This window comes from Zeus faber (genome assembly GCF_960531495.2).
Source record: "Zeus faber genome assembly, chromosome: 2".
Taxonomy (NCBI): Eukaryota; Metazoa; Chordata; class Actinopteri; order Zeiformes; family Zeidae; genus Zeus; species Zeus faber.
The window spans coordinates 26252534-26272533 of NC_137189.1; the positions used below are offsets into that span (position 1 = coordinate 26252534).

Below are 20000 nucleotides of genomic sequence, written 5' to 3' on the forward strand. Positions count from 1 at the left end.
GCGTGTACTGTGTAAAGAAAACAGCATGGGGCCCAAAATAGAACCCTGTGGAACATCACAGGACGGAGAAGTTACCAACAGATGCTGAATAAATTTGATTAGAGAGACATCAGTAATCCATAACAAATGAAGCGTGTCCACAGTTTTAGGGTTAAACGACATCTAGAACAGAATGTCATCTGCATAACGGTGGCAAGAAATAGTGGAACACCACAGGACAGAGAAGTTACAAACCTATATTGAGTAACTCCTGTTACTTCTGCAGTGTAGTACATCAGTATTTTGTGTGTAAAGTACCAATTTTTTAGGGGTAAAGAAATGGTATAAACAGAATGCAGTCCACATATCGGTGGTAAGAAGTGGTTTTAAAGCAGCTAATTATTTGACAGGAATGTTTGTGTGACTTATTTTGTTTATCTTGTAATTGTGAGTGTGTAAGGTACTTCCTTGGTGCGGTACATCCATATTGTGAGTGTGTAAAGTACCGCAGTACATCAGTATTCCACTCAGCCCGCCGACGACTAAAGCCTCTAAGTCGTTTTGGGGTGCGAGTTCAACAATTAGAGCGGCTGTTGTTCATGGATCTGGTCGCGCCGCAGCCTCGTCCTCATACCGGCCGACGATGAGCGGCGGCTGGTTTGTCCCCGGGCAGCGGTGGGGCGTTCGGTCGATAGCGGGGTGGGGGGGTGGGAGCGGGAACGGCTTAATGAAGGAGGTGGAAGGAGCTGTCATCGATCCACATCGCCACACACCGTGCTCACACCGTGCTCACAACGTGCACTCATTAACGGGCTAATGATATCAAGAGCAGGGTGGCAGGGACCGGGGCCAGGGTCCCTCGCTCTCTTTCTCCCTCTATAATCAATTAACTTGCATTAAATTCTCATGGTTTTATTGGCTTGGGCTACGTTTACATTGTCAAAGCAAATGGAACACGGAAATGAAAAATGTAGCTTGTGAAAAGAAATGTAAAAGTTTTGATGTTGCAGTGAGATAGGAAATAGCAAATGTTAAACACTGCTGTTCAAAATGTTTATATACACAGATAAGTGAAGATAACATGAAAATCTAAACATAAACAATAAAAACTGTCTTTCTATCTCCCTGTCTATTTTATTTTATTGTATTGTTAGTATGACTACACTTGAATCATTTTTTTATATTTTATAAAATTTTAAAAAATATTTAAAAATGTATTTAATGTAGTTTAAATGTAGTATTTATTTCATTCAAATCATCTCACTGTTGTTCTTTGTCTTTATCTGTTCAATTGACCGGTGAGACTTCAAATCAAGAGATTTCCCTGATTTTATGATCAAATGGAGCTGTTGTTCTGCAGTGAGCGATGGATTCCACGACGATAATGCATATATATAAATATAAAATAAATACTGTAATAGCCTGGATAATATAAATACGATTGAGGATATATTTGTTCCCACAGATGGTACTTAGCAGTTCAACTTCCCTTTCCACTGCAGACTTTAAAACATTTAAAGCTAAACTGCAACCATAAAAAAAATGACTTTAACTATTGATTTTTTGAAATATGATTATAAATACATGAATTATATTTTGGATCGGTTCAGAAATTCCTCATTATACCTAAGTGTACACGAATAGCAGTAAGCAGTTAGCAGTAGTGAGTATAGGTTTAAAAATCTCCAAATTCGTATCGATTCAGCTTCATAAACTTGCCTTTGATCCTTTGGGTTTTGCTCTTTTCAGCACTCTGCTTGTTTTGGTATCCATCGCTCCCAACGGCCACAGCTCACCTTAGCTTCCAGCAGGCAAAGTGTGCTAACGGACAGTGCTAATGAAGCGTGCTAACAAAGTGCTATGGCGGAAACTGAGATCAGCTCAGTGTCCGCTTCAGGAAAAGCTCTTTGGAAGAAAACTAAAAACCTCTGAAGCATTTTTGTTGGAGCTGAATCAGGGCTTTAGTGCATACCCTGTCACTGTCAGGGCTCCCATTTTTACCTGGGATTCTCTAGTATTTTACCCTTCTTTCCCGCTGTTCTCCTGGTTGTTTATTTTCCCGTAAATATCCTGTATTTTTAACCTTTCAAAAAGGCTCCGCTGACCGTTTCTCCAAACAAAAACAATAATAACAGTGTGTTTTTATTGTAGATACCCCACGCTAACCGGGGGTGGCGCTGACGTTGGGGTGTCCTGGCCCATGCGCACTCAGCGACGTTGTTGGGCACTCAGGGCTTGTGGTCGGGTGGGGGTGTCTAGCCGGTTGGCGGGCCTCGCCTCTGAACAGGGCAATGGTGGGCATGGGGGCCCTGCCGGTTCGCCTGCGTCTTGTGCCTGTATGTGTGCACCTCAGGGGTGCAGGGTCTCTTCACACCCCCTGGGACTGGGCTATGTTTCTCGGGGCCGGGCGTGGGGGTTGCTCCGCGGGCTTCCGGCTTCTCTGGGGGCTGGGGGGGTCCTTCTGTGGCTGCAGGGCAGGGTGCTTGGGGCTTTCCTGCAAAGTGGGGTGTCTATACGGTCACTGGACTCAGGGGAGGCTTCGGGGCCTTTCCCACTGCTTGGAAGCACTACGATATAATACCAACCTTAAACACCAATTGGGACGAGTCCCGTACACTCACCGGTGGAAACTTCAGACATTACACACACACACACACACACACACACACACACACACACACGCGCACTCATCACAGGCGTGATTCGACCCCCCTCGTGGAGTAGTCATGATGATTAGTTGTATAAAGACCAAAACATGGTGAGATAGTTCTCCAAAGAGTGGCATTGCAGGATTATAATAAGGAGGATTAACAGCATTTCAAACCTCATTTCAAATTTGTGAAACCTTTTACTCGTGAAAACAGAGAAAAGGTGGATTTCACTGTTTGTTCTACACACAGACCACTTAAGACCATAGAGACTAGATCAGAATGTACTGTACTGAAGGGTCTGAAGGGAGTGCTCTGCACTCAGTGTAGCGCGGTCATGCATGCATTTGGGGCCGCTGTCATTCCTTTGACAATAGGAACATTAATTATGGTATTATTGTTTTAAGTTCAGTTGGCCTGTATGAAATATTACATTAATTATCTTTATATATTATATTACAATATTTTAAAGCTTATGTATTAAGATCTAATTTTAATAACAGGGAATAGTCATGATCATGTCTTATAGGTTATATTTATTGGCCATTGGTTGGCTTATATCACTCATCTCCATTGCATTCAAACACAAACCTGGTCTGGTATTTTAAGGTCCTGTTTGCTTCACCTCTTTTTTCTATTGGCCCAGTGGGGATTATACCATGGCACACTGCGCTACTCGGCTCAAGTCTGCGCACCGCTTTGCTCGGCCCGGATCCTGCACGAAGCAACCAAGACACATCAATGGGTTTAGAGTGCAGCGCAAGCCGTCTCCTCCGTGAAAGCCCCTTTATAGTTGCCAAACAATTAAAGCGTATTTTTGTAAGGGCGTATTTTTTGTAAGACCACCACCTTTTCTTAGTAGCAGTTTGCAAGCGCAAGCATGAGTTTTGTGTGCACGTAGGGATGGAAGCCACAGTACACCCACCAAGTACACCCAATGTTATTCTCCCTTGTAAGTCGCTTTGGATAAAAGCGTCTGCTAAATGACAAAATGTAAAATGGAATGTAAAGACGCCACAACACCATGGGTTTTACCACTCACACGTAGACACTCACTGCATTGGACGGGGTCGCGGTTGTTGCGCACCAGCACCTTCTGGCTGGCGGTGCGGAACAGCGCCGTCCAGTTGACGGTGTTGTAGAAGCACAGGCGGCTGTTGTTGGAGATGTAGACGCTGCCGGCGCTGATCTCTCCCAGAGAGCGGAGCTGCAGCGAGGAGATCCAGCGCTGCTTCAGGATCAGCAGGGAGATCCCACTACTGCTGGGGGGGAGGAGGGGGGAGAATTAAAAAAACTTGAAAAATCTGTTTCATATTAAACATTTGTGAAAACGTAATGCTCTTTCAATCGTCTCCGATCTCCTAGATTGTATCCTAGACTGCCTTCTATCCCCTAGACTGCCTCCTAGCATCTACACTGTCTCCTACCTCCTAGACAGTCTGTGAGCTAGGAGACGGTACAGGAGACAGTCTAGGTGATAGCAGGAAGTCTACGAGCTAGGAGGCAGTTTCCTATCTCCTAGACTGCCCCTAGCTCCGAGAGTGACTTTCTCCTGCACCTTTGCCCTCCTCCTCCACCCTTCTCAACTCTGCTCGCTCCAGCCTCTGACCAACGCAAGGGAGTGAAAAAGTGGCAAAACAGCACAACGGTAATCAAAGAAACAGGATAAAGGGAGAAAGAAAAAGGGAAAGAGAAAGGGAGAAATGTCTGCAGAACACAGAGTGATGCTCGTTATAGCAGAGAGTCGGAAGATACAAGATGAGAGAGAGACACATGGAGGGAGAGAGAAAGAGAGAGACAGACAGAAAGAGAAACAGAGAGAGACAGGCACAGACACATTGGGAAAAAGGGAAAGAACAAGTTCCCAGAATGCTCAAGAGTCCAAGCTCTTGTTTTCATGTCATTTCTTCTGATGAACTCACAAACGTTCCAATTCCTGCTTTTCTGCCTTGTTTCCCCTTGTGTGGAATTTGTCGTTAAAGGACAGGCTAACGGCGAGCAGTGCTAAATGCTAGCAACGTGTTTTCTGCGAAAACAAGTTCCCATTTAAACGCAGCTCACAGCCGTCAGGCCGCGGACTGATGGCAGATCAATACTGATTCAAGTAGCGGACAACAGGAGCTCCGGTCCAGTGGACCGTCGCGACGCCATCCCTCAAGACTTCCACGTTTTCCTGAGGTCCAACATCCTTCATCACCTGTATGTCCGTTTTTTGCGAAAACCGTTGTTTCCTCCACAGCGAGTCAACAAGAATAAGAACAAACCAAAGCGTGTGAACTGCTTCAAAAAGCCTTTCTAAGCCTCCGTTTCTCTCACTGTGGTTTGTTCTGTAGAATTTTCCTCAGTGCCCACTTATTTGTAAAGATGCAACAAAGAGTTCCAACGCGCGAAACTGGAACTAGAACCGGGCCCAGAACCTTTCCTAACCCTTTACCTTTTCCCCATTTCCTGGGTTAGGGTTAGGGTTAGTCCAGATCCAGATCCTTCGGGGGCTTTGTCTGAAACTTTGTCCTCACCACTTTCCTGACAGTTCCCGTCTGAAAACAACAAAGTTCTGAGGAGCATCTTTGGAGACGCCAGACAACACGGGGTCGAACGTCTTTGCGGCGTCATTGACAAGCTAATTATCGTGTTTCGCCAGGACTGGCCGACCCCGCTGTGATGGTGTTGCCACGCCCTTGTGTTGTCACGGCGCCTATGCTGCGTCTCACCACGTCTGACAGTGTCTCACACCTACCTGTAGAGCGTCCGCCCCCCGATGGTCTCCAAGTTGGAGAAGACGCTCAGATCCGTCATGTTCTCGGGCCACGACTGGATGTTGAGATACCCTGCGGCCGGAAAACAGGCAAACAGCAATTTTGAAAAACTATAAGACAAAAAAAACAAGTGGAGAAAAACTAAACACAGGATAATGAGGAAACTTGAAAAAGAACAAAACCTGCATCGTCCTCTTTGAGAGCGGATGGATAACAACCTCTTGATCACTGATCATGTTAATTAATTGCCAGGAAAAGGGGTGCGACTGGCGAGAACAGAAGGGTGGAAGAACAGAGGGATGGAAGAACGGAGGGAAGGAAGAACGGAGGGATGGATAGAGGGAGGGGACACCTGCTGCTGCAGAGCGAAGACGAAGGAACAAGAAGAGGATCAGAGAAGCTCTGATCAATTTCACTGACAGGACACGAGTCTCCGTGAAGACACTGTTCTGTCATTAAACAAACAGATTTGCGGTGGAGGCTGAATGGAGGCAGAGCAGATGTAAAGCAGAGTAGATGTAGAGCAGAATAGAGGTGAACAGGAAGTGAACTCTGTATAACAATCATATAAAATATCATTACATGGACATATGGACTGTAAACTTCACACAGGACACTGTTCCTCAGAGCGGCTCTAACCCTGATTAGACCACGGTTAGTTAACCGTAACTAGACCATAGTTAGTTAACCCTACCGAGACCAAAGTAAGTTTACCCGTATTAGACAATAGTTAGTTAAACCTAACCAGACCATAGTTCGTAAACCCTAACCAGACCATGGTTAGTTAACCCTACCTCGACCAAAGTAAGTTAACCCTAAATAGACAATAGTTAGTTTACCCTCCCCTGACCAAAGTAATAGTTAGTTAATCCTAACTAGACCATAGTTAGTTAACCCTAACTAGACTGTAGATAGTAACCCTAACTAGACGGTAGTTACTTAACCCTAACAAGCCCGTAGTTATGTAACCATAACTAGACCGTAGATAGTTAACCCTAACTAGACCGTAACTAGTTAAGCCTTAACCCTGGTTACACCATAGTTACCTAACCCTAACACGATCATAGTTAGTTAACCCTAACTAGATTGTAGTTAGTTAACCCTAACTAGACCATAGTTAGTTAACCCTCACTAGACCATAGTTAGTTACACTACCTAGACCAAAGTTACTTTACCCTAAATTAACCATAGTTAGTTAACCCTACCTAGACCATAGTTCTAAGTTAATTCTTACTCGACCATAGTTAGTTAACCCTACCTAGACTTTAGTTATAAATGAATCTAATCCTAACTAGACCTTAGTTAGTTAGTTAACCCTACCTAGACCATAGTTAGTTAACACTAACTAGACACTCGTAAGTTAACCCTGCCCAGACCAAAGTTAGAGTTAGGTAATCCTAACTAGTCAAGTCAAGTCACACAAGTCACACAAGTCTCACACACACACACACACACACACACACACACACACACACACAACTTAGTCATCGACTATAGTAAACAGCAAGGTTTTTAACTTCCTTTTAAAAGTGTTGAGTGTGGGGGCCTCTCTCAGACAGGGTGTTCCATCTACTTGGGGCACAGATACAGGAGGCAGCCTCCCCTGCTCTAGAGTTGGTACGAGGGACGGTTAAAAGAGCACTGCCTGTGGACCTGAGGGTTCTTGCTGGTTCGTGTGTAAAGAGCAAGGCCCTTTAGGCCTTTACATACAAGAAGCAAAATCTTAAAATCAATCCTAGTGTTAACAGGGAGCCAATGTAGACATCTCAGAACAGGTGTGATGTGTTCAAACTTTTTTGTTCCAGTGAGAACACGTGCAGCCGCATTTTGCATTAATTGTAGCCGCTGCACAGCTGATTTTGGGAGGCTGGTGAATAGACCATTACAGTAGTCCAATCTACTCATTATCAATGCATGAATTCATTTTTTTTTCTGCTTTTGAGATTAAGTCTCTTAATTGTGAAATGTTTTTTACATGGTAGAAGGCTGATTTGTGATGTGATTGATATGGCTCTTAAAATTTAGATCGCCGTCTATGATTAGACCCAGATTTCTGGCTTCATTTTTGAGATGAGCTGCAATCTTCTGTCTCTGAGCCTTTGCACCAAAGATGAGTATTCCTGTTTTATCTTTGTTTAGTTGTAAAAAGTTCTGTGATATCCATGCATTAATATTATAAATACACTGAGTGAGGGAGTGTATGTGAAGGTCATCAGGAAATAGGGATATGTACAGATATGCATCATTTTGGAAATTTTATTTTGTGTTTCTTTATCATATGTGCAAGTGGGAGCATATAGAGATTAAACAATAATGGTCAAAGAATCGAACCTTGGGGCACCCCACAAATAATATCTACTTTGTTTGAGACAAAATCTCCAATGGACACAAAGAACTGCCTGTCCTGTAGGTAGGTTCTGAACCAGTTTAGAACCGGGCCATATGGGCCGACCCATTTTTGTAATCTCTCTAATAAAATATGATGGTCAACAGTGTGAAAGGCAGCACTGAGATCCAGTAAGTTAACCCTACCTACCTACCCTACTTAACCCTAACCCTACCTCCCTACCCTACTTAACCCTAACCCTAGTTAGACCATAGTTATGTGGAACTCCTCGAATAGGATCTCCTGCAGACTGGTAAAGGTCCCCGAGAGGAGTTCCTGGAGACATTCAAGAGTCTTCAAGATACACTACTAACAGATCACTTGCACCGCTACTACTACTACTATATTACTTACAACAATACTACTGCTACATTAGCAGGCAGGCAGTATCATATAGTCAATATATAATAATAATAATAATAATAATAATAATAATAATAATAATAATAATAATAATGATAAACATAGCTGCAGGCAGCAATACCCAAGGTCCAGTTTAGTCCTGCTACCCCTGGGCTACAACAGAAGGGACACCGTCAGCGTCATGTCAGCACTGGGTCCGTCTTCACTCCGTTACAGCTTGTTCGCGTGAACAGCATTCTTGACACTTTAAATTCAAATTGTGACATTTCTCAACGTTCAATGGGTAAGTGAATTATGTGAATCTTTGCTTTCTTTTTCAACCTGCGGCAGGGGAGAGAGGAAGGAAGCATTGGCACTGCCGCTGTACGATTGGCTGTTTGTGTCACATGGTTGTTTCTCCCTGTAGAAACTCATGTCATTTTAGTGGTGACTTCTTTCTTTGTGGTGGAACTTTCTTCTTCATAAGTTACGTTTCCATGAAATAAGAAAAATGTTGCGCTATTTCTGTGAGTAATTACCATATCACAGCCTCTTTTTTTAACTCCTCGCTGGATCTTGAACGCATCACTCACTCGAACAGTCGAGTGCACTCGACTCGACATGGTCACAAGTTTGTGTGGACAAATGTTTTTCTGTATTTTTTCATGAATCCGTAAAAGTAATGGGGAACAAGGAAATTGAATATCAATCAAACAGATCCACAGCCAAGACAAGGTAAGAAGGTACATAAACACATACAAACACACCTCTAGTTTGTAATCTCTATCCACTACAGAGCGAGATCCCACACTGGGCACGGCCCCAATGGACATTCTGAATCAGAACCTTCACATTAATAGAAAATAGCATGATGATGTCATAAAGCATCTTACTGTAAATGTCATCTTGTTCATTTTGTTTACGAACATTGGCGTGTCGGCGAAGCATGACCACCTGGATACTTACGGTCAAATTTGGTCGTTTTTTTCATTCATTTTTGCTCCGTATGTGGATCAATTTGAATGAAACTTAAACCACAAGATGTTTGTGACATACCGGCTTAAACGGCACCTCAACCGTGTTCGTAGCTTATGTCAATGTTGCGTTTCAGATACTTTTAGCCACCTTGAAGATACTTTGGCGTTAAATGACTTAGACCACGTCTGTGATTTGAGATTCAACATTCAAGAGGTTTATTTGTCACATACATATACATACATTCATACTATGCAGTGAAATGTCTTCATTTGGGTCAAATCTGGTCGGTTTTTCACAAATTTCCGCTCTGTAAGCGGACGCATTTGGATGAAAGTTGAACCACAAGATGTTTGTGACGTACCGGTGCAAACAGGACGTTAACCGTCTTCGTATCTCCTGCCGTTCTTCTGTTTCAAATAGTTTTAGCCTGAAAAATTCTGAGAATCTTTCCCGAGCCATTACAATAGGACTGGACCCCTAATAATAATAATACACATCACACTTAACGGCCACACAAGACCCGCTCACTGTTCGCAAGTTCACAAGTAGCTTTCCAGTTTTTCTGTTGTTTTGATGTTCTCCAATTTAAATAACAGATTTGATTTGGCTGCAGCTCCTTTTTAATGACAGATAATAAAACGTCAGCGCACGTCAGAAGAGGGATGAAGGGAATAAAGAATAAAAAAGGAGGCGTACGGCAGGAAGCGGCGGCGAGGAGGCCGTTCCTCTTCCTCTGAGTTTCATTATGAAAATGCAGTTTCAGTCCATTAGACGCCAAGCGCAGAGGTTTAATATGACGAAGAACCTCAAATACAAGCTAACACACAAGCACACGCACACACATGCACACACACAGGCACGCACACACGGCAAAGGAGGGAATAAAAAGCCTTTTGCTGCTAACCCGAATTAAATTAAAGCATATTTCCTTTTCTCGAGTTGTCATATTTTCAGACGGACTTCCCTCTTTCTTTCTTCTCTTTCTTTCTTTCTTCTCATTCTTGTTTTTGTAATTGCCTTCCCCCTCCCCCCTCCGCCCCCTCTCCCTCTCTTCCTCCCCCTCTCTCTCACCTGTGATCTCTTTCACAGTGCGAAACACGTTGAGGAGCTCGGGGTCCAAGGCTCTAATACCATGGTACATGTCTCTGTGGACAGATGGAGGGAGGGAGAGGGAGGGAGAGAGCGAGAGAGGGTTAAATTACATAAATAACGAAACCATCATCGTCACATTTATCCCAATCTATGAAACCACCGTATCCTTTCTGGTCGGTTTATTTACCGATTACTCATTCATGTATTCGATTTGTTCATGCCATGTGTTTTAAATTAGCTTTATTGTGAATATTATGATTATAGTCTCACCCCTTGATCCCCGTGATGAGGAAGATGAGGTTTCCGTTGATCTTGGTGCAGTTGACGAACTTGTGGATGTTGCTGGCGTCGACCGTCTGCGCCGCCTGGAGGCTGCCCGTCCCGATGCCGTCGCACACTGAGGCACAGGAGTGGGATTACATGGAGGCAGCGTCATCATCTGTCCATTCAAAGTGCTTCATATGTGCTATGAAATACACTGTACAAAAGCCAAGAAGAATAAGTGTACAGAAATCAAAAGCTAAAAACAGGGACATCAAAATCACAAAGATAACAGGTTAAAGTGCAATCTAAAACAGGCCTACACACTTATACATGGCAGAACTCAAACCCCCAATTAATTTGGGTCATTGGGACCCTAACCCAACCAACAAACGTAAACATGGGGGGACTTGAACCAGAACCCAGTATGGTCATTGGGACTTAAACCAAGCCTAGACACTCAAATATTGCTGGGCTCAAACTCGTACCCAATTGGTCATTGGGGTCGTTGGGACATCAACCCAGCCACAGCTGAACATGATGGGACTTAAACCTACTGTACGACCAATTTGGTCATTGGAACTCTAACTATAACTCCAGCCTAGACACTCAAATATGGCAGCACCCATTTGGTCTTTGGGAATCAAACTTAACTAAAAACCTAGTAGGACTAGTACTGAACACAGTCCTACACAGACAAAAAGACAAGTAACATGTATCCAACATGTATCCGTGGCATGTCAACAAACAAATACATGACACATAAATACAACCTTCCCATGATGTCCCTTCCCCTCCATGTGATGCCTGGCTAAAGGGCCCTCCTGTTAGCGAGCCACTTCCTCTCCACTAATGAATTCATTACATCTGCATTAATTACGCCGGCGTCCCAGGTCGGCCGGCCGGGATGATGGATAACGCTGGCATTAAGTGGTGGAACCGGCGTTTGATGGTGATTTATACCGGCCAATCCCATATCTGAAATGTTAATCTGTTATCATTTCCCACAGTTCCTTGGGCCATCCCTCATTAACCACGCCCCGTCGCGTGACGATATAATCAAGGCTCCGGCCGATCGATGGCAGAGCGCAACGGAGGGAGACAAGGTTATTGTATTTGATGTTAAGGCTGGATAACTTCAAGATTTTTTTTTTCGGTAGAACCGCCTGGAAATATATTTTACTTTGCGAAGGAACTCTGAGATATCGTCTTTCCGACAACTCGACACCCAAACTACGCACTCCACCCCTCTAAATCTTTTTGACAAAAGCCTGGCTGTATCTCAGGCCTCACTGGATTCTCAAATTCTCTGAAGTACCACAAAATCATGAATTACTTGTAAAAAACTATCCACGCTTTCCATTTCCTCACGGCCTTCCGAGTACGGGCGTGAAATAGTGGCGTCTGAAAATAGTTGCGACTGGGTTTCACGCAATACAGGTCAACTATTCAACTATTTTAAGTGGCTTAAGGAGCCCCAAACCCTTATTTTTGACCCATACTTCTCAAGGAGCTACGTGCTCGGTCAAATGTCACCGCCGCTGTTGCCTCTTTCCAGCACTTACTGTTCTAGAGATTCGTGAGACATATGTAACGTTGAGCTCTCCCATGTACAAACCTCAGCTCTAAATGACTCTTGCTCTGAGGGCTGTCGGATTTGGCAAATCTAAACCAGTACCAGGGGGGTCACGAAAAGAACACCAATCCAGTGCTCCATTAAAAGTACCACCTACCGTGTACTTTGACACTATTGGATCATGCTGTGTCTTTGTTGGCAATGGCCGCAGAACAGGCTCGGTCTCCAGAGCGACAATGCAATCTCCCTCTGAGGAACCCCCAAAAGATTTGGACCCCCCCCCCAAAAAGATAAGGGGTAGCCCTTTGGGTTTTTTGGCTCAAAGTTGTGGGGATTCTCCGAACCCCTCCAGGTGCGAAGTTTGTCGAGACGTTTTTTTATCGTTCACGATCTGAGGTCCGCTCCATTTCAGTATGCAAGCACCCCAGAATAGACCCGTTCATTGTCTCCGCAGGAGATAGAGCCAGTATTAGTGTCAGCAGCTCCACCTGTGTTTACGCTGATATGTCACCTCGGTGAAAAGGCTCCATTATCTTCACAGCACACAACATAATTAAAGTCATGCTCGAGCTTAGCGCTGAGGGAGGGAGACTCAAGAGAAGGAGAGATGCAAAAAAAACCATAATAAACCACTAAGAGCCTCTTCGCTTGGGAAGGAATGAGGAGGACATTATGGGGTTGAGTTGAGGTTCGGCTATAATCAAGCCAAGGATAACACGAGTGTCCCTTTTGAGAAAGGATCGGAGGAAATGTGACCACAGAGGCTTTGTAATTAAGAGCGTTTTTGAAGATGATCATGGGAACGGATGAAAGCGGTGACATCATCAGTATTTATCTTTTTAATTCCATCCTTCTTCATCAAATCGATATTTTACCTTTGGGACAGATGTCCTTGCAGGGGATGCACTTCTTGACGCGGTTCTCCTCGACCTCCATCTTGTTGCTGGGACAAGCTCGCACGCAGGCACTGTGGTCCACCACAAAGTTATCTGAAGAGCCAGGACAGACGGAGGGGGAGCGGTGACATTTTGGACCATTTTGAGTTTTAGTTTGGACGTTGAGGAAACCACAACAAGTAAAGACAAGTCCCATGAGGTTGTTATCAAAAGGTGATTTGTTGTACATGGTTAGTTGTTATATTAAGATAATTCATTTTTTCAATTTGATATAAAGATGATTACTGAGGTAACTGATGAGGGTTTCCGCAACATAGGTAGGATAGATTAGAAGGAGAGGCAAAGGAGGATGATTTGAGTAAAATAAATTATAAGGAGGTAGAGTGACGGGAGGTAGAGTAGAGAGGGGTCAATCAGAGTAGACTAATATATACTATCAGTAAAGTAGATGTTTGCTAAAGTAGACAAAGAGCAGAGGTAGAGTAGTGTTAGAGTAGAGGTAGAGTAGAGTTAGAGTAGAGGTAGAGTAGATAAGTGGTAAAGTTGGAGTAGAGGTAGAATAGAGAGGTCAATGACAGTAGATTTATTGTATAAGTAAAGTAGACAAAGATCAGAAGTAGAGTAGAGTTAAAGTAAAGGTAGAGTAGATCAGTGGTAAAGTTGGAGTAGAGGTACAATAGAGAGGTCAATGAGAGTAGATTAATCGTATAAGTAAAGTAGGCGAAGAGCAGAGGTAGAGTAGAGGGGGTAAGAGCGGAGAAAGGGTAGAGGTAGAGTAGAGCAGCGGTAGAGGCAGTGTAGAGGTAGAGCAGAGTGGTGTTCTATGTGACGTTGCCGTGGATTCAACATCAGTTCTGGACCCTGATCGCCACCATGGCAACGTAGACATATCCAACTCGTCAAAATGTTGATGTTATTCATCCACCTTTTGATGAGTTGGATATTTCTTTGCCGTCATTCTGCTGACGTGTGGACTTACGTGGACACTTCTTGACGCAGAAGGCCCCGTAGGTGTACTTTATGCGGGGGTTTAGCTCCACCTGCGACGACGTCGGGCTGTAGACGAATGGCTGAGGACACTGGGTGACGCACGCCCCGCTGTCGTTGAAGTTGGTGCACGCCTGCAATTTGTAGAACGCAGGAGGACTGTCATGGAGGAGGGGTGGTGGGGATGTGGGCATGAGTGGATGCATGACTATGTGCAGTGGAAGGGTGGTGTTGACACTGGAATATAAGGCTAAATAAAAGATTAAGACCGAACACACAGAACGCATATGTCTCATGTTAATGCCCGCCATTGCATTCATAATCACAGTACTGTCACTTTTATTTTTTTACTGGTTAGAAGAACTGTTGTATGGCCACTGTTTACTGGTACTATGGGATGCAAACACTTCTCGTGCTTCTGTCCCCGTTGCTGCTAAACGGGCGACGGGACGGGAGGTGAATCGGAGCCGCTGACCGCGATCCCTCGGCGCCAACGCCGGCATGTTTCCTCATAAACCACAGAAGAGCTTGCCTCGTCAAGTGTGACGATGCCCCTCGGTAATTGAATTGGACGAGACAGAGTGTGAATTACAGCCACAATATGCTGCTGGTGTATGTGTGTGTGTGTGTCTGTGTGTGTGTGTGTGTGTGTGTGTGTGTGTGGAGGTGTTTGCCAAACAGAAACAACTTGAGATGATTGATGAAGTACTGATTGGAACCTTGAATCACCAATTAGCACTTTCCATCTGATCAATCTATCCCTCCCTCCACCCTTCCTTCCATTCTATTCATCAGTCCATCTATCATCCATCCCTCCATCTGTCCATCAATCCATCCATCCATCCATGTATCTATGCGCCCATCTATCAGTTCATCTAGCTATTTAAAAATCCTTCTATCCATCTATCTATCCATCCTTCTATCTATCTATCTATCTATCTATCTATCTATCTATCTATCTATCTATCTATCTATCTATCTATCTATCTATCTATCTATCTATCTATCTATCTATCTATCTATCTATCTATCTATCTATCCCTCCATCTGTCCATCTATCCAACCACCCATTCATCTATCCATCTATACATACATCTACCTACCTACCTCCCCACCCATCCACATCTCTATATAACCACACATCCCTCCATATATCCATCCATCCCTCCATCTATCCTTCCTTTCATCCATCCATCTATACATTCATCCATCATGTATCTATCACCCATCTATCACTGAATCCATCTAACTATTCATACATCCTTCTATCCATCTATCTATCTATCCATTGTTTATCCTTCCATCCATCTATACCTCTATCCATCCCTCCGTCTGTATATCTAGCAATCTATCTATCCAACCATCTATTCATATATCTATCTATACATCCATCTGCCTACCTACCTACATTCCCATCCATCCACCCATTCACCCCTCTATCCTTCCTTCCATCTATTGATCTATCCATCCACTCATCCATCTGTGTATCTATCCATCCATCTATCCTTCCATTCATCCATCTTCCTACGTACGAAGCAGTCGGTATCCTTGAGTCCTGAACATCCTCCAGCACATTCTCTGTGGCAGCAGTTGCTGACATAGGGCCCGAAACACCGGCCGTCACACTGCTCTGCACACACCGTCTTTGTCACTGTGGAAGAGAGGAGGAAGAAGAGCGAGGGAGAAGAGGGCGAGAGGGGGGTTACAGGTTTAAAACGGAGGGATAGAGATGCACAGAGAGCTAGAAAGTGGAAATGAACATGTGTATATATCTACGTGTAGCAGTGTGATCGTTACCCTTGGTCTTCATCAACAGACTTATTTTAACCTGCATTTATAGGGATGCATGGGACTTTTATTTTGAAGGAGTAGAGTGAAAAAACTCTTCTATACATTTGTTGAGGGTATCTTCACAACCTCAAGGAATTCAATTTTCCAGAGTCCTTGACTTACCGGTTGAAGGCACTCAAGAGTCGAAGATTGAAAAGCAGAAATCTGAAATGTACATTTGAGGGTCTGAGAAAGTAAACCTTTTATTCCCTATGAAAAACAGACATCAATGCAATGTGGGAGCAGTTGAGTCTCGCTGCCTCTCAAAACATTCCACTTTCTTCACAGATTCTTTGAAAAAATGGCTGTTGTGAAGATTCTGCAACTCTGTGGCCTAATTCCCACCTCAGATATTTCCCAATAAGTTTTTCTTTAGGACTGTTTCGGTGAACTAATGGTAAATTATCAAACAAGCCTCCATGGTTTCTAGTTGGCCAACTGTACATTTCGATATTTTTCACGTGCCTGCGATCAAGGTGTTATTTTGGCAGCTGCATCAACCGTCTCATATTTGGCAACAACTCATTGCCTTGCGTTAGATGACACCACAATCTAAATGCACCATGGAAGTCTGCGGCGCCGAAACGGCAGAAGATGCTCCTGGAACGCCGGTGTTGATTCAGTCTAATTTACTGTTTATTGGGCATAATTCACAAAAACTGTTTCCGACTTCTTTGAACTTCTGATTTTGAAGAAGGGGCCTGTGAAAAATCCACCGAAGATTCATGAAATATTCTAAGTTCCGCGATTCCGTGTGTGTCCTGGAAAAACGAGACGATCAATACCAACCTTTCCTCCACCGGCGGCTCGCGAATGTTCATGTTGATTTGCAAAAAGGTGGATGAGGAGTCAACAGCATAGAGATACAGTACATTCAGACAGGATCCTGGGTTACACAACCAACGAGCAACGAGAAGAACCGAGAAGAGAAGAGCATGATCTCGGTGAAAATGTCCGTCATTGAAGACATGGATGTGCCAGTGGCACAACGGCGTGGTGGACCGCTTTGCAACTATGGTTGAATGGTCGTCTGGATGGAACTGTTTTCCTGTTAAAATGAAATGTGGCTGTACTGTAGTTGTGCATAAACAATTGTGCGCTTGTGGAAATGTTTGTATGTGACCGATGCCTTGCCCAGGGGCATCGGCAGGAGTGTCTAACGCCGACATGCATGTCTTTATGGGGTCAGAGAGGGAAACCGGAGCATCCGGAGGAAACACACATCAACATGCAGGGCTCCATACACTGGTGATCCCTCCTGAAAAGCACCGGCAGAAATTTTAGGAGCACCACTGAAATCGACATGCAGCGCAACACATTCACATTTTTTCCATCTTGACGGTACTACTGAAAAAGGCAATGGTAATAAATACACAACAATTTACAGGAATAACAATGGGCTGTTTTTAGTTCTTTTTTTAAGTCACAAATGGAAGTAGAGCTTTAACCGAAAAAAAAATCATTATGTTAAATAGTTTTTTTTAAACATACTGTAGACCAGCGATTCCCGACCTATGGGCCGTGGCCTATTGCAGGTGGGCCGCCAAATCATAGGCAAAACACATACTGTAGATTTAACTGAAAAAATAAAAAAATATTAAAACGTTTTTAAATGTAAAAAAAAAAAATCATTCATGGTATTTTTACTTGAAAACCCTCAAAAATGCATCCTCACTGATAGATAGGAACTAAAGTTAGGGCGTACTACGTCCAAGCTGGACTATGATCAACGTGCACCTGTACATTTTTGAACTTGCAAATCAAAATGGATCGGACAGGCGGGACTGAACAAAAAAGAAAGGTTCGGAGAAAGGATAACGCTGCATATTTATCATTGGGATTGTTTTGGACAGGCACGGAAGACGAACCGTCACCGCTGTGCGTGGTGTGTTCCGAGGTTTTATCAAACGCAGCCCTGAAGCCATGTAAACTGCGCCGTCACCTCGAGACAAAGCACCAACAGGACACGTCCAAGCCGCTTGACTTTTTCCATGACGAACTCAAGGAGTATCAGGAAAAGAGGAAAGTCATCCAAACGTCATGTATGGGCACCGAGAACGCAAAGGCAGTGGAAGCCTCCTATCGGGTTGCCCGACTCATCGCCAAGGCTGCTAAGCCACATACAACCAGGGGGAATTGAATTCTTCCCGCCACAAAAGGGATCGTGGGGGCGATGTTGGGAGAGAAGGCGTGCAAGGCCAATCAACCTCACCTCGTTGTCTGAAAGCTCAGTCAAACGCAGGACTGGCGAGATGGCAGAGAATGTGTCAGAACAGCCGATAACGAGGGTGCGAGAGAGTCCTTTTTATGGAAAATGGAGACGTGGTCCAGGCGAGCTGACCGGTCAGACTTTGACTGGTTTGAGAATCTGTCCGACTTTTTGACAAAGGAAGAAATGCCGCTTCCCGTCTCCGTGATCAATCATGTCAAAGAGCACCTGCACGGTTTGAGGACCAAGCTCCGCGAACACTTCCCCATCCCAGATGTGCAGTGCAGCTGGATGGAAAACCCCTTGGCCAGCCACAGTGACGAGACCCTCGCAGGCCTGAGCGCAGAAGAGAAGGACGATCTCGTGGAGCTCTCCTGCGACAGTGCATTGAAACCGGCTTTCTCACAGAAGTACCTGACTAACTTTTGGCTTCATGGTGCTTCTGAGTATCCCGCTCTGTCCGACAGAGCTGTGCCATTTCTGCTGCCTTTCCCGACGACGTATCTCTGTGAAACTGGCTTTGCCGGCGCTTGTGGCATTGAAGACGAAATACAGGAATAAACTGAATGTTGATCCAGATCTTTGCCTGAGACGGTCGTCCCTTAAGACAGACATCAAGCATTTGGTGTCTGCCACGCAACATCAGCCTTCCCATGAGGTGATGAATATTAATGTGCTCCTGTTATTATTGGTTTTACGTTACAAATGTTATGCGAAAGTTCCATAGATATAAGGTTATTTTTAACCCACCTCTTTTTTTGTTTTTACACTAATGCACTGTATGTATGAGAATGCATACAATTGTTAAAATAAACGTCCTCTGAGAACGCACTGTTTGGCTCCCGTGTTATTTCTGGTCGGATGTGGGCCCTGAGTCCGAAAAGGTTGGGAACCACTGCTGGAGACACCAAATAACAAATTAACAAATGTAAACATAAGGTATGTGGTCAGTAAATTAACAACCAGGATGAAAGCCTCAGCTCTCCATCTCTGTAACTCACGCAAGCACACGGGCTGTCAAATGATGGTTATATATATTCGAATTGCAAAAAAAACAAAACGACTGAAAATCTGAAAATGATCTGAAAATCTGAAAATTAACATTCGAAAAAAAAATATGCAGTGTTTCAGCAGAAATGTATATATTTTTTCCACATACATCCTCTTTTTGCGAACAAGTGAAACAGATTTGTCAGATTTTTTTTATCCGCCAACGGAGCAGGTGCAGGGACAGCTGTTGCTGTTTAAATTTAAGAAACGGTCGAAAAAAAACCCTGGAAGAGGCTCCGTCCGGACTCCTTTTTTTTTTTTTTCCTTTTTTGGGGTCGCTTTTTTGGTGATAGAGGATCACCAAATTGTGTAATTATCCCGGAGAAAGGAGCCGTCCCACCTCTTGGTCTGGGTTGCTGCTTCCCGGACGAGGCTGTGATTGCATGATTAAAATTTTGCACGATCGCCCAAGCCTAATGCACGCACGCACGCGCGCCCATACCCCCAAATTCTTGCTCCATCCTACAGTAGTTTCACATGATATATAAAAAAAACGTTGACATGTTTGCAAGTCGCACAGGCGCGCCCTAGTTAGAAGATTTAGTGGCACTGTCTTCAAAAATGGTCGCAAAATGAGACTAATGGTTGCAGCCCGGAACCCTGACAGGGGGAGAACCTGCAGACGCCACGTAGAAATGCCCCCCCTCAGGTTCAAACACAGAACCACTGATCCACCGTGCCCCGCAAACCTAATCCAGCTCTCGATCCGACCCGGATGAGAAGCAGAGGATGGGTGGATGAAGGATGATAACACCAGGTTGGAATGGTAAGTCCATGTTTCACCCCCCGGTGTGTTGTGGCCAAGAGATTATCTCGTCTGACGACGGCCAAAGCCACCAGTCAGTTTAAGCTGCAGCTGGTGGTGGAGCTGGAGCGGTGGCGGCCATGTTGGAAGCAGAAGGCTGGGGTGGAGGGAAGAGCAGACGCTCTGGCTCTGGCTCCTCAGTCCATTATTCTGTCCCCTGTGTAATTGTCCAGACGGACGCAGATAACATCTCGCCAAGCGCCCG

At 44.4% G+C, this 20000-nt stretch overlaps 1 protein-coding gene across 1 annotated transcript in view; it reads right to left on the reverse strand.

Moving 5' to 3' along the window:
• The window catches only part of LOC307247939 (receptor tyrosine-protein kinase erbB-4), a gene marked incomplete at its 3' end in the record, with an annotated part of 350078 nt that overhangs the window by 96682 nt on the left and 233396 nt on the right, over positions 1 to 20000 (reverse strand). The window contains exons 6-12 of the mRNA XM_080024095.1: positions 15434 to 15552; positions 13894 to 14035; positions 12894 to 13007; positions 10452 to 10578; positions 10161 to 10234; positions 5365 to 5455; positions 3684 to 3889 (exon numbers count right to left, since the gene is read on the reverse strand). Coding sequence (XP_079880221.1) covers positions 3684 to 3889; positions 5365 to 5455; positions 10161 to 10234; positions 10452 to 10578; positions 12894 to 13007; positions 13894 to 14035; positions 15434 to 15552 — 873 coding nt within the window. The remainder of the gene's footprint in view (positions 1 to 3683; positions 3890 to 5364; positions 5456 to 10160; positions 10235 to 10451; positions 10579 to 12893; positions 13008 to 13893; positions 14036 to 15433; positions 15553 to 20000) is intronic.